The following is a 14,705-nucleotide window of genomic DNA, read 5'->3' as shown; positions in this document are numbered from 1 at the left end:
TACACATACACACAGCACCGCATGGCTGCAATACCGTCACACCAAGCCCTCTCTGTAATACAGGCGTAATTACACGTACACACAGCACTGCATGACAGCAATACCGTCACACCAAGCCCTCTCTGTAATACAGGCGTAATTACACGTACACACAGCACTGCATGACAGCAATACCGTCACACCAAGCCCTCTCTGTAATACAGGCGTAATTACACATACACACAGCACTGCATGGCGGCAATACCGTCACACCAAGCCCTCTCTGTAATACAGGCGTAATTACACATACACACAGCACTGCATGGCCGCAATACCGTCACACCAAGCCCTCTCTGTAATACAGGGGTAATTACACGTACACACAGCACCGCATGGCCGCAATACCGTCACACAAAGCCCTCTCTGTAATACAGGCGTAATTACACATACACACAGCACCGCATGGCCGCAATACCGTCACACCAAGCTCTCTCTGTAATACAGGCGTAATTACACGTACACACAGCACCGCATGACAGCAATACCGTCACACCAAGCCCCCTCTGTAATACAGGTGTAATTACACATACACACAGCACCGCATGGCCGCAATACCGTCACACCAAGCCCTCTCTGTAATACAGGCGTAATTACACGTACACACAGCACTGCATGGCCGCAATACCGTCACACCAAGCCCTCTCTGTAATACAGGCGTAATTACACATACACACAGCACTGCATGGCCGCAATACCGTCACACCAAGCCCTCTCTGTAATACAGGCGTAATTACACATACACACAGCACCGCATGGCCGCAATACCGTCACACCAAGCCCGCTCTGTAATACAGGGGTAATTACACGTACACACAGCACCGCATGACAGCAATACCGTCACACCAAGCCCTCTCTGTAATACAGGCGTAATTACACATACACACAGCACCGCATGGCCGCAATACCGTCACACCAAGCTCTCTCTGTAAAACAGGCGTAATTACACTTACACACAGCACCGCATGGCCGCAATACCGTCACACCAAGCTCTCTCTGTAATACAGGCGTAATTACACGTACACACAGCACCGCATGGCCGCAATACCGTCACACCAAGCTCTCTCTGTAATACAGGCGTAATTACACGTACACACAGCACCGCATGGCCGCAATACCGTCACACCAAGCCCTCTCTGTAATACAGGCGTATGGCCTATAACCAGCCAGTTACACCCCCTCAGCTGCAAGGAAAGCAGCACATACACCAGGCTCAGGAGATACGGCCAGTGTAAACATCTGTATCCTTCATTATAGAGGACACAAGGGAGGCCGGTCACCTACACATTGTGCTATCAATACATGGGTCATTACATCGTCACCAGAACACCAACAGGTTGTGCTATCAATAACGAGGGATGTCGTCAGCACAGGGGTAACAAGGCATTGGCGGTGACAGGACAATGGGGGTAACATTTTACGTGTGGTAAGGGTAACAGGACACTAGGGGTAACTGGATATTGGGGTAAAATAACAATGGGGATAAGTACAAAGAGATAACTACAGTGCGAGTAACATGAGAAAAGGACATTGGGGGACAGTAAATAGGGGGACAGGACAGAGAAGGTGACAGGACACAGGGGGGCGACAGGACAGGGGGGGCGACAGGACAGAGAAGGTGACAGGACACAGGGGGGCGACAGGACACGGGGGGGCGACAGGACACGGGGGGGCGACAGGACACGGGGGGGCGACAGGACACAGGGTGGGAAGGGAGTAGAGATGGGATGAGGGGTATCAGGCAGACGCCGGCACAGACACGGTACCTCCTCCAGTTGGGCGCTGATGAGCGCGGACTCCCAGGACCGGGAACCCCCGGGGGCGGCGGCGGAGGACACGGAGCTCTTGGACCGCTTAGGACTCATGTCTGAGGGTTCTCTGTGTACTTCCGGGGGACGCGCCTGGTCACCTAGCAACCGCCGGCGACGTCACAGAGGCTCCGCCCACTAACTGCTGCTAGGCTGCCAGAGCCCAGTACAACGGCCGCCTCTATACTCATCCCTAATGCTCTGCCTAGTACTGTACATCCTCCTCTATACATGTCACTGCTGCTGGGCTGCCTAGTACTGTACATCCTCCTCTATACATGTCACTGCTGCTGGGCTGCCTAGTACTGTACATCCTCCTCTATACATGTCACTGCTGCTGGGCTGCCTAGTACCGTACATCCTCCTCTATACATGTCACTGCTGCTGGGCTGCCTAGTACCGTACAGCCTCCTCTATACATGTCACTGCTGCTGGGCTGCCTAGTACTGTACATCCTCCTCTATACATGTCACTGCTGCTGGGCTGCCTAGTACTGTACATCCTCCTCTATACATGTCACTGCTGCTGGGCTGCCTAGTACTGTACATCCTCCTCTATACATGTCACTGCTGCTGGGCTGCCTAGTACCGTACATCCTCCTCTATACATGTCACTGCTGCTGGGCTGCCTAGTACTGTACATCCTCCTCTATACATGTCACTGCTGCTGGGCTGCCTAGTACTGTACATCCTCCTCTATACATGTCACTGCTGCTGGGCTGCCTAGTACCGTACATCCTCCTCTATACATGTCACTGCTGCTGGGCTGCCTAGTACTGTACATCCTCCTCTATACATGTCACTGCTGCTGGGCTGCCTAGTACTGTACATCCTCCTCTATACATGTCACTGCTGCTGGGCTGCCTAGTACTGTACATCCTCCTCTATACATGTCACTGCTGCTGGGCTGCCTAGTACCGTACATCCTCCTCTATACATGTCACTGCTGCTGGGCTGCCTAGTACCGTACATCCTCCTCTATACATGTCACTGCTGCTGGGCTGCCTAGTACCGTACATCCTCCTCTATACATGTCACTGCTGCTGGGCTGCCTAGTACCGTACAGCCTCCTCTATACATGTCACTGCTGCTGGGCTGCCTAGTACTGTACATCCTCCTCTATACATGTCACTGCTGCTGGGCTGCCTAGTACTGTACATCCTCCTCTATACATGTCACTGCTGCTGGGCTGCCTAGTACTGTACATCCTCCTCTATACATGTCACTGCTGCTGGGCTGCCTAGTACTGTACATCCTCCTCTATACATGTCACTGCTGCTGGGCTGCCTAGTACTGTACATCCTCCTCTATACATGTCACTGCTGCTGGGCTGCCTAGTACTGTACATCCTCCTCTATACATGTCACTGCTGCTGGGCTGCCTAGTACTGTACATCCTCCTCTATACATGTCACTGCTGCTGGGCTGCCTAGTACTGTACATCCTCCTCTATACATGTCACTGCTGCTGGGCTGCCTAGTACCGTACATCCTCCTCTATACATGTCACTGCTGCTGGGCTGCCTAGTACCGTACAGCCTCCTCTATACATGTCACTGCTGCTGGGCTGCCTAGTACCGTACAGCCTCCTCTATACATGTCACTGCTGCTGGGCTGCCTAGTACCGTACAGCCTCCTCTATACATGTCACTGCTGCTGGGCTGCCTAGTACCGTACAGCCTCCTCTATACATGTCACTGCTGCTGGGCTGCCTAGTACCGTACAGCCTCCTCTATACATGTCACTGCTGCTGGCTGCCTAGTACCGTACAGCCTCCTCTATACATGTCACTGCTGCTGGGCTGCCTAGTACCGTACAGCCTCCTCTATACATGTCACTGCTGCTGGGCTGCCTAGTACCGTACAGCCTCCTCTATACATGTCACTGCTGCTGGGCTGCCTAGTACCGTACATCCTCCTCTATACATGTCACTGCTGCTGGGCTGCCTAGTACCGTACATCCTCCTCTATACATGTCACTGCTGCTGGGCTGCCTAGTACCGTACATCCTCCTCTATACATGTCACTGCTGCTGGGCTGCCTAGTACCGTACATCCTCCTCTATACATGTCACTGCTGCTGGGCTGCCTAGTACTGTACATCCTCCTCTATACATGTCACTGCTGCTGCTCTGCCTAGTACCGTACATCCTCCTCTATACATGTCACTGCTGCTGGGCTGCCTAGTACCGTACATCCTCCTCTATACATGTCACTGCTGCTCTGCCTAGTACCGTACATCCTCCTCTATACATGTCACTGCTGCTCTGCCTAGTACTGTACATCCTCCTCTATACATGTCACTGCTGCTGGGCTGCCTAGTACTGTACATCCTCCTCTATACATGTCACTGCTGCTGGGCTGCCTAGTACTGTACATCCTCCTCTATACATGTCACTGCTGCTGGGCTGCCTAGTACTGTACATCCTCCTCTATACATGTCACTGCTGCTGGGCTGCCTAGTACTGTACATCCTCCTCTATACATGTCACTGCTGCTGGGCTGCCTAGTACTGTACATCCTCCTCTATACATGTCACTGCTGCTGGGCTGCCTAGTACTGTACATCCTCCTCTATACATGTCACTGCTGCTGGGCTGCCTAGTACTGTACAGCCTCCTCTATACATGTCACTGCTGCTGGGCTGCCTAGTACTGTACAGCCTCCTCTATACATGTCACTGCTGCTGGGCTGCCTAGTACTGTACATCCTCCTCTATACATGTCACTGCTGCTGGGCTGCCTAGTACTGTACATCCTCCTCTATACATGTCACTGCTGCTGGGCTGCCTAGTTCTGTACATCCTCCTCTATACATGTCACTGCTGCTGCTCTGCCTAGTACCGTACATCCTCCTCTATACATGTCACTGCTGCTGGGCTGCCTAGTACCGTACATCCTCCTCTATACATGTCACTGCTGCTGGGCTGCCTAGTACCGTACATCCTCCTCTATACATGTCACTGCTGCTGGGCTGCCTAGTACCGTACATCCTCCTCTATACATGTCACTGCTGCTGGGCTGCCTAGTACCGTACATCCTCCTCTATACATGTCACTGCTGCTGGGCTGCCTAGTACCGTACATCCTCCTCTATACATGTCACTGCTGCTGGGCTACCTAGTACGGTACAGCCTCCTCTATACATGTCACTGCTGCTGGGCTGCCTAGTACCGTACAGCCTCCTCTATACATGTCACTGCTGCTGGGCTGCCTAGTACCGTACATCCTCCTCTATACATGTCACTGCTGCTGGGCTGCCTAGTACCGTACATCCTCCTCTATACATGTCACTGCTGCTGGGCTGCCTAGTACCGTACAGCCTCCTCTATACATGTCACTGCTGCTGGGCTGCCTAGTACCGTACATCCTCCTCTATACATGTCACTGCTGCTGGGCTGCCTAGTACCGTACATCCTCCTCTATACATGTCACTGCTGCTGGGCTGCCTTGTACTGTACATCCTCCTCTATACATGTCACTGCTGCTGGGCTGCCTAGTACTGTACATCCTCCTCTATACATGTCACTGCTGCTGGGCTGCCTAGTACTGTACATCCTCCTCTATACATGTCACTGCTGCTGCTCTGCCTAGTACTATACACCCTCCTCTATACATGTCACTGCTGCTGGGCTGCCTAGTACTGTACATCCGCCTCTATACATGTCACTCCTGCTGGGCTGCCTAGTACTGTACATCCTCCTCTATACATGTCACTGCTGCTGGGCTGCCTAGTACTGTACATCCGCCTCTATACATGTCACTGCTGCTGGGCTGCCTAGTACTGTACATCCTCCTCTATACATGTCACTGCTGCTGGGCTGCCTAGTACTGTACAGCCTCCTCTATAGATTTCACTGCTGCTCTGCCTAGTACTGTACATCCTCCTCTATACATGTCACTGCTGCTGGGCTGCCTAGTACTGTACATCCTCCTCTATACATGTCACTGCTGCTGGGCTGCCTAGTACTGTACATCCTCCTCTATACATGTCACTGCTGCTGGGCTGCCTAGTACCGTACATCCTCCTCTATACATGTCACTGCTGCTGGGCTGCCTAGTACCGTACATCCTCCTCTATACATGTCACTGCTGCTGGGCTGCCTAGTACCGTACATCCTCCTCTATACATGTCACTGCTGCTGGGCTGCCTAGTACCGTACATCCTCCTCTATACATGTCACTGCTGCTGGGCTGCCTAGTACCGTACATCCTCCTCTATACATGTCACTGCTGCTGGGCTGCCTAGTACCGTACAGCCTCCTCTATACATGTCACTGCTGCTGGGCTGCCTAGTACCGTACAGCCTCCTCTATACATGTCACTGCTGCTGGGCTGCCTAGTACCGTACAGCCTCCTCTATACATGTCACTGCTGCTGGGCTGCCTAGTACCGTACAGCCTCCTCTATACATGTCACTGCTGCTGGGCTGCCTAGTACCGTACATCCTCCTCTATACATGTCACTGCTGCTGGGCTGCCTAGTACCGTACAGCCTCCTCTATACATGTCACTGCTGCTGGGCTGCCTAGTACCGTACAGCCTCCTCTATACATGTCACTGCTGCTGGGCTGCCTAGTACCGTACATCCTCCTCTATACATGTCACTGCTGCTGGGCTGCCTAGTACCATACATCCTCCTCTATACATGTCACTGCTGCTGGGCTGCCTAGTACCGTACAGCCTCCTCTATACATGTCACTGCTGCTGGGCTGCCTAGTACTGTACAGCCTCCTCTATACATGTCACTGCTGCTGGGCTGCCTAGTACTGTACAGCCTCCTCTATACATGTCACTGCTGCTGGGCTGCCTAGTACTGTACATCCTCCTCTATACATGTCACTGCTGCTGGGCTGCCTAGTACTGTACATCCTCCTCTATACATGTCACTGCTGCTGGGCTGCCTAGTACTGTACATCCACCTCTATACATGTCACTGCTGCTGGGCTGCCTAGTACTGTACATCCTCCTCTATACATGTCACTGCTGCTGGGCTGCCTAGTACTGTACATCCTCCTCTATACATGTCACTGCTGCTGGGCTGCCTAGTACTGTACATCCTCCTCTATACATGTCACTGCTGCTGGGCTGCCTAGTACTGTACATCCTCCTCTATACATGTCACTGCTGCTGCTCTGCCTAGTACTGTACATCCTCCTCTATACATGTCACTGCTGCTGGGCTGCCTAGTACTGTACATCCTCCTCTATACATGTCACTGCTGCTGGGCTGCCTAGTACTGTACATCCGCCTCTATACATGTCACTGCTGCTGGGCTGCCTAGTACTGTACATCCGCCTCTATACATGTCACTGCTGCTGGGCTGCCTAGTACTGTACATCCTCCTCTATACATGTCACTGCTGCTGGGCTGCCTAGTACTGTACAGCCTCCTCTATACATGTCACTGCTGCTCTGCCTAGTACTGTACATCCTCCTCTATACATGTCACTGCTGCTGGGCTGCCTAGTACTGTACATCCTCCTCTATACATGTCACTGCCGCTGCTCTGCCTAGTACTGTACATCCTCCTCTATACATGTCACTGCTGCTGGGCTGCCTAGTACTGCACATCCTCCTCTATACATGTCACTGCTGCTGCTCTGCCTAGTACTGTACATCCTCCTCTATATATGTCACTGCTGCTGGGCTGCCTAGTACTGTACATCCTCCTCTATACATGTCACTGCTGCTGGGCTGCCTAGTACTTTTCATCCTCCTCTATACATGTCACTGCTGCTGGGCTGCCTAGTACTGTACAGCCTCCTCTATACATGTCACTGCTGCTCTGCCTAGTACTGTACATCCTCCTCTATACATGTCACTGCTGCTGGGCTGCCTAGTACTGTACATCCTCCTCTATACATGTCACTGCTGCTGCTCTGCCTAGTACTGTACATCCTCCTCTATACATGTCTCTGCTGCTGGGCTGCCTAGTACTGTACATCCTCCTCTATACATGTCACTGCTGCTGGGCTGCCTAGTACTGTACATCCTCCTCTATACATGTCACTGCTGCTGGGCTGCCTAGTACTGTACAGCCTCCTCTATACATGTCACTGCTGCTGGGCTGCCTAGTACTGTACATCCTCCTCTATACATGTCACTGCTGCTGGGCTGCCTAGTACTGTACAGCCTACTCTATACATGTCACTGCTGCTGGGCTGCCTAGTACTGTACATCCTCCTCTATACATGTCACTGCTGCTGGGCTGCCTAGTACTGTACATCCTCCTCTATACATGTCACTGCTGCTGGGCTGCCTAGTACTGTACATCCTCCTCTATACATGTCACTGCTGCTGGGCTGCCTAGTACTGTACAGCCTCCTCTATACATGTCACTGCTGCTCTGCCTAGTACTGTACATCCTCCTCTATACATGTCACTGCTGCTGGGCTGCCTAGTACTGTACATCCTCCTCTATACATGTCACTGCTGCTGCTCTGCCTAGTACTGTACATCCTCCTCTATACATGTCACTGCTGCTGGGCTGCCTAATACTGTACATCCTCCTCTATACATGTCACTGCTGCTGGGCTGCCTAGTACTGTACATCCTCCTCTATACATGTCACTGCTGCTGGGCTGCCTAGTACTGTACATCCTCCTCTATACATGTCACTGCTGCTGGGCTGCCTAGTACTGTACAGCCTCCTCTATACATGTCACTGCTGCTCTGCCTAGTACTGTACATCCTCCTCTATACATGTCACTGCTGCTGGGCTGCCTAGTACTGTACATCCTCCTCTATACATGTCACTGCTGCTGCTCTGCCTAGTACTGTACATCCTCCTCTATACATGTCACTGCTGCTGGGCTGCCTAGTACTGTACATCCTCCTCTATACATGTCACTGCTGCTGGGCTGCCTAGTACTGTACATCCTCCTCTATACATGTCACTGCTGCTGGGCTGCCTAGTACTGTACATCCTCCTCTATACATGTCACTGCTGCTGGGCTGCCTAGTACTGTACAGCCTCCTCTATACATGTCACTGCTGCTGGGCTGCCTAGTACTGTACATCCTCCTCTATACATGTCACTGCTGCTGGGCTGCCTAGTACTGTACAGCCTACTTTATACATGTCACTGCTGCTGGGCTGCCTAGTACTGTACATCCACCTCTATACATGTCACTGCTGCTGGGCTGCCTAGTACTGTACAGCCTCCTCTATACATGTCACTGCTGCTGGGCTGCCTAGTACTGTACATCCTCCTCTATACATGTCACTGCTGCTGGGCTGCCTAGTACTGTACAGCCTCCTATCTACATGTCACTGCTGCTGGGCTGCCTAGTACCGTACAGCCTCCTCTCTACATGTCACTGCTGCTGGGCTGCCTAGTACCGTACAGCCGCCTCTATACATGTCACTGCTGCTGGGTTGCCTAGTACCGTACATCCTACTCTATACATGTCACTGCTGCTGGGCTGCCTAGTACCGTACATCCTACTCTATACATGTCACTGCTGCTGGGCTACCTAGTACTGCACATCCTCCTCTATACATGTCACTGCTGCTGTGCTGCCTAGTACCGTACATCCACCTCTATACATGTCACTGCTGCTGGGCTGCCTAGTACTGTACAGCCTCCTCTATACATGTCACTGCTGCTGGGCTGCCTAGTACTGTACATCCTCCTCTATACATGTCACTGCTGCTGGGCTGCCTAGTACTGTGCATCCTACTCTATACATGTCACTGCTGCTGGGCTGCCTAGTACTGTACATCCTCCTCTATACATGTCACTGCTGCTGGGCTGCCTAGTACTGTACATCCACCTCTATACATGTCACTGCTGCTGGGCTGCCTAGTACTGTACAGCCTCCTCTATACATGTCACTGCTGCTGGGCTGCCTAGTACTGTACAGCCTCCTCTATACATGTCACTGCTGCTGGGCTGCCTAGTACTGTACAGCCTCCTCTATACATGTCACTGCTGCTGGGCTGCCTAGTACCGTACAGCCGCCTCTATACATATCACTGCTGCTGGGCTGCCTAGTACCGTACATCCTACTCTATACATGTCACTGCTGCTGGGCTGCCTAGTACCGTACATCCTACTCTATACATGTCACTACTGCTGGGCTACCTAGTACTGCACATCCTCTTCTATACATGTCACTGCTGCTGGGCTGCCTAGTACTGTACATCCTCCTCTATATATGTCACTGCTGCTGGGCTGCCTACTACTGCACATCCACCTCTATACATGTCACTGCTGCTGGGCTGCCTAGTACTGTACATCCTCCTCTATACATGTCACTGCTGCTGGGCTGCCTAGTACTGTACATCCTCCTCTATACATGTCACTGCTGCTGGGCTGCCTAGTACTGTACATCCTACTGTATACATGTCACTGCTGCTGGGCTGCCTAGTACTGTACAGCCTCCTCTATACATGTCACTGCTGCTGGGCTGCCTAGTACTGTACATCCTCCTCTATACATGTCACTGCTGCTGGGCTGCCTAGTACCATACATCCTCCTCTATACATGTCACTGCTGCTGGGCTGCCTAGTACTGTACATCCTCCTCTATACATGTCACTGCTGCTGGGCTTCCTAGTACCGTACATCCTCCTCTATACATGTCACTGCTGCTCTGCCTAGTACTGTACATCCTCCTCTATACATGTCACTGCTGCTGGGCTGCCTAGTACCGTACATCCTCCTCTATACATGTCACTGCTGCTGGGCAGCCTAGTACCGTACATCGTCCTCTATACATGTCACTGCTGCTGGGCTGCCTAGTACTGTACATCCTCCTCTATACATGTCACTGCTGCTGGGCTGCCTAGTACTGTACATCCTCCTCTATACATGTCACTGCTGCTGGGCTGCCTAGTACTGTACATCCTCCTCTATACATGTCACTGCTGCTGGGCTGCCTAGTACCGTACATCCTACTCTATACATGTCACTGCTGCTGGGCTGCCTAGTACCGTACATCCTACTCTATACATGTCACTGCTGCTGGGCTGCCTAGTACAGCACATCCTCCTCTATACATGTCACTGCTGCTGTGCTGCCTAGTACCGTACATCCACCTCTATACATGTCACTGCTGCTGGGCTGCCTAGTACTGTACAGCCTCCTCTATACATGTCACTGCTGCTGGGCTGCCTAGTACTGTACATCCTCCTCTATACATGTCACTGCTGCTGGGCTGCCTAGTACTGTACATCCTACTCTATACATGTCACTGCTGCTGGGCTGCCTAGTACTGTACATCCTCCTCTATACATGTCACTGCTGCTGGGCTGCCTAGTACTGTACATCCACCTCTATACATGTCACTGCTGCTGGGCTGCCTAGTACTGTACAGCCTCCTCTATACATGTCACTGCTGCTGGGCTGCCTAGTACTGTACAGCCTCCTCTATACATGTCACTGCTGCTGGGCTGCCTAGTACTGTACAGCCTCCTCTATAAACGTCACTGCTGCTGGGCTGCCTAGTACCGTACAGCCGCCTCTATACATATCACTGCTGCTGGGCTGCCTAGTACCGTACATCCTACTCTATACATGTCACTGCTGCTGGGCTGCCTAGTACCGTACATCCTACTCTATACATGTCACTACTGCTGGGCTACCTAGTACTGCACATCCTCCTCTATACATGTCACTGCTGCTGGGCTGCCTAGTACTGTACATCCTCCTCTATATATGTCACTGCTGCTGGGCTGCCTACTACTGCACATCCACCTCTATACATGTCACTGCTGCTGGGCTGCCTAGTACTGTACATCCTCCTCTATACATGTCACTGCTGCTGGGCTGCCTAGTACTGTACATCCTCCTCTATACATGTCACTGCTGCTGGGCTGCCTAGTACTGTACATCCTACTGTATACATGTCACTGCTGCTGGGCTGCCTAGTACTGTACAGCCTCCTCTATACATGTCACTGCTGCTGGGCTGCCTAGTACTGTACATCCTCCTCTATACATGTCACTGCTGCTGGGCTGCCTAGTACCGTACATCCTCCTCTATACATGTCACTGCTGCTGGGCTGCCTAGTACTGTACATCCTCCTCTATACATGTCACTGCTGCTGGGCTGCCTAATACCGTACATCCTCCTCTATACATGTCACTGCTGCTCTGCCTAGTACCGTACATCCTCCTCTATACATGTCACTGCTGCTGGGCAGCCTAGTACCGTACATCGTCCTCTATACATGTCACTGCTGCTGGGCTGCCTAGTACTGTACATCCTCCTCTATACATGTCACTGCTGCTGGGCTGCCTAGTACTGTACATCCTCCTCTATACATGTCACTGCTGCTGGGCTGCCTAGTACTGTACATCCTCCTCTATACATGTCACTGCTGCTGGGCTGCCTAGTACTGTACATCCTACTGTATACATGTCACTGCTGCTGGGCTGCCTAGTACTGTACATCCTCCTCTATACATGTCACTGCTGCTGGGCTGCCTAGTACTGTACAACCTCCTCTATACATGTCACTGCTGCTGGGCTGCCTAGTACTGTACATCCTCCTCTACTCATGTCACTGCTGCTGGGCTGCCTAGTACCGTATATCCTCCTCTATACATGTCACTGCTGCTGGGCTGCCTAGTACTGTACATCCTCCTCTATACATGTCACTGCCGCTGGGCTGCCTAGTACTGTACAGCCGCCTCTATACATGTCACTGCCACTGGGCTGCCTAGTACTGTACAGCCGCCTCTATAGATGTCACTGCTGCTGGGCTGCCTAGTACTGTACAGCCGCCTCTATTCATGTCACTGCCGCTGGGCTGCCTAGTACTGTACAGCCGCCTCTATAGATGTCACTGCTGCTGGGCTGCCTAGTACTGTACATTCTCCTCTATATTCAACACTGCTGCTGGGCTGCCTAGTACTGTACATCCTCCTCTATACATGTCACTGCTGCTGGGCTGCCTAGTACTGTATAACCTCCTCTATACATGTCACTGCTGCTGGGCTGCCTAGTACTGTACATCCTCCTCTACTCATGTCACTGCTGCTGGGCTGCCTAGTACCGTACATCCTCCTCTATACATGTCACTGCTGCTGGGCTGCCTAGTACTGTACATCCTCCTCTATACATGTCACTGCCGCTGGGCTGCCTAGTACTGTACAGCCGCCTCTATACATGTCACTGCTGCTGGGCTGCCTAGTACTGTACATCCTCCTCTATACATGTCACTGCTGCTGGGCTGCCTAGTACTGTACAGCCTCCTCTATACATGTCACTGCTGCTCTGCCTAGTACTGTACATCCTCCTCTATACATGTCACTGCTGCTGGGCTGCCTAGTACTGTACATCCTCCTCTATACATGTCACTGCTGCTGGGCTGCCTAGTACTGTACATCCTCCTCTATACATGTCACTGCTGCTGGGCTGCCTAGTACTGTACATCCTCCTCTATACATGTCACTGCTGCTGGGCTGCCTAGTACTGTACAGCCTCCTCTATACATGTCACTGCTGCTGGGCTGCCTAGTACTGTACATCCTCCTCTATACATGTCACTGCTGCTGGGCTGCCTAGTACTGTACAGCCTACTCTATACATGTCACTGCTGCTGGGCTGCCTAGTACTGTACATCCACCTCTATACATGTCACTGCTGCTGGGCTGCCTAGTACTGTACAGCCTCCTCTATACATGTCACTGCTGCTGGGCTGCCTAGTACTGTACATCCTCCTCTATACATGTCACTGCTGCTGGGCTGCCTAGTACTGTACATCCTCCTCTATACATGTCACTGCTGCTGGGCTGCCTAGTACCGTACATCCACCTCTATACATGTCACTGCTGCTGGGCTGCCTAGTACTGTACATCCTCCTCTATACATGTCACTGCTGCTGCTCTGCCTAGTACTGTACATCCTCCTCTATACATGTCACTGCTGCTGGGCTGCCTAGTACTGTACATCCTCCTCTATACATGTCACTGCTGCTGGGCTGCCTAGTACTGTACATCCTCCTCTATACATGTCACTGCTGCTGGGCTGCCTAGTACTGTACATCCTCCTCTATACATGTCACTGCTGCTGGGCTGCCTAGTACTGTACAGCCTCCTCTATACATGTCACTGCTGCTGGGCTGCCTAGTACTGTACATCCTCCTCTATACATGTCACTGCTGCTGGGCTGCCTAGTACTGTACAGCCTACTCTATACATGTCACTGCTGCTGGGCTGCCTAGTACTGTACATCCACCTCTATACATGTCACTGCTGCTGGGCTGCCTAGTACTGTACAGCCTCCTCTATACATGTCACTGCTGCTGGGCTGCCTAGTACTGTACATCCTCCTCTATACATGTCACTGCTGCTGGATTGCCTAGTACTGTACAGCCTCCTCTCTACATGTCACTGCTGCTGGGCTGCCTAGTACTGTACAGCCTCCTCTATACATGTCACTGCTGCTGGGCTGCCTAGTACCGTACAGCCGCCTCTATACATGTCACTGCTGCTGGGCTGCCTAGTACCGTACATCCTACTCTATACATGTCACTGCTGCTGGGCTGCCTAGTACCGTACATCCTACTCTATACATGTCACTGCTGCTGGGCTACCTAGTACTGCACATCCTCCTCTATACATGTCACTGCTGCTGTGCTGCCTAGTACTGTACATCCACCTCTATACATGTCACTGCTGCTGGGCTGCCTAGTACTGTACAGCCTCCTCTATACATGTCACTGCTGCTGGGCTGCCTAGTACTGTACATCCTCCTCTATACATGTCACTGCTGCTGGGCTGCCTAGTACTGTACATCCTACTCTATACATGTCACTGCTGCTGGGCTGCCTAGTACTGTACATCCTTCTCTATACATGTCACTGCTGCTGGGCTGCCTAGTACTGTACATCCACCTCTATACATGTCACTGCTGCTGGGC

General features: G+C 52.1%; 1 protein-coding gene across 2 annotated transcripts in view; it reads right to left on the bottom strand.

The window, feature by feature from the left end:
* The window catches only part of SPAG17 (sperm associated antigen 17), a 274,579-nt gene extending 272,677 nt beyond the window's left edge, over nt 1-1,902 (bottom strand). For both annotated transcript variants that reach the window (XM_088463601.1, XM_088463602.1), the window contains exon 1: nt 1,803-1,902. In XM_088463601.1, coding sequence (XP_088319727.1) covers nt 1,803-1,901 — 99 coding nt within the window. In that variant the 5' untranslated portion in view covers nt 1,902. The remainder of the gene's footprint in view (nt 1-1,802) is intronic.
* Nucleotides 1,903-14,705: the final 12,803 nt, after the last annotated feature.

The sequence above is a fragment of the Taudactylus pleione genome, unplaced genomic scaffold (genome assembly GCF_031769625.1).
Source record: "Taudactylus pleione unplaced genomic scaffold, aTauple2 ptg001412l, whole genome shotgun sequence".
Lineage (NCBI taxonomy): Eukaryota > Metazoa > Chordata > Amphibia > Anura > Myobatrachidae > Taudactylus > Taudactylus pleione.
Note: the sequence above shows the minus strand (reverse complement) of the source record. Positions and strands in the feature narration are given on the sequence as shown.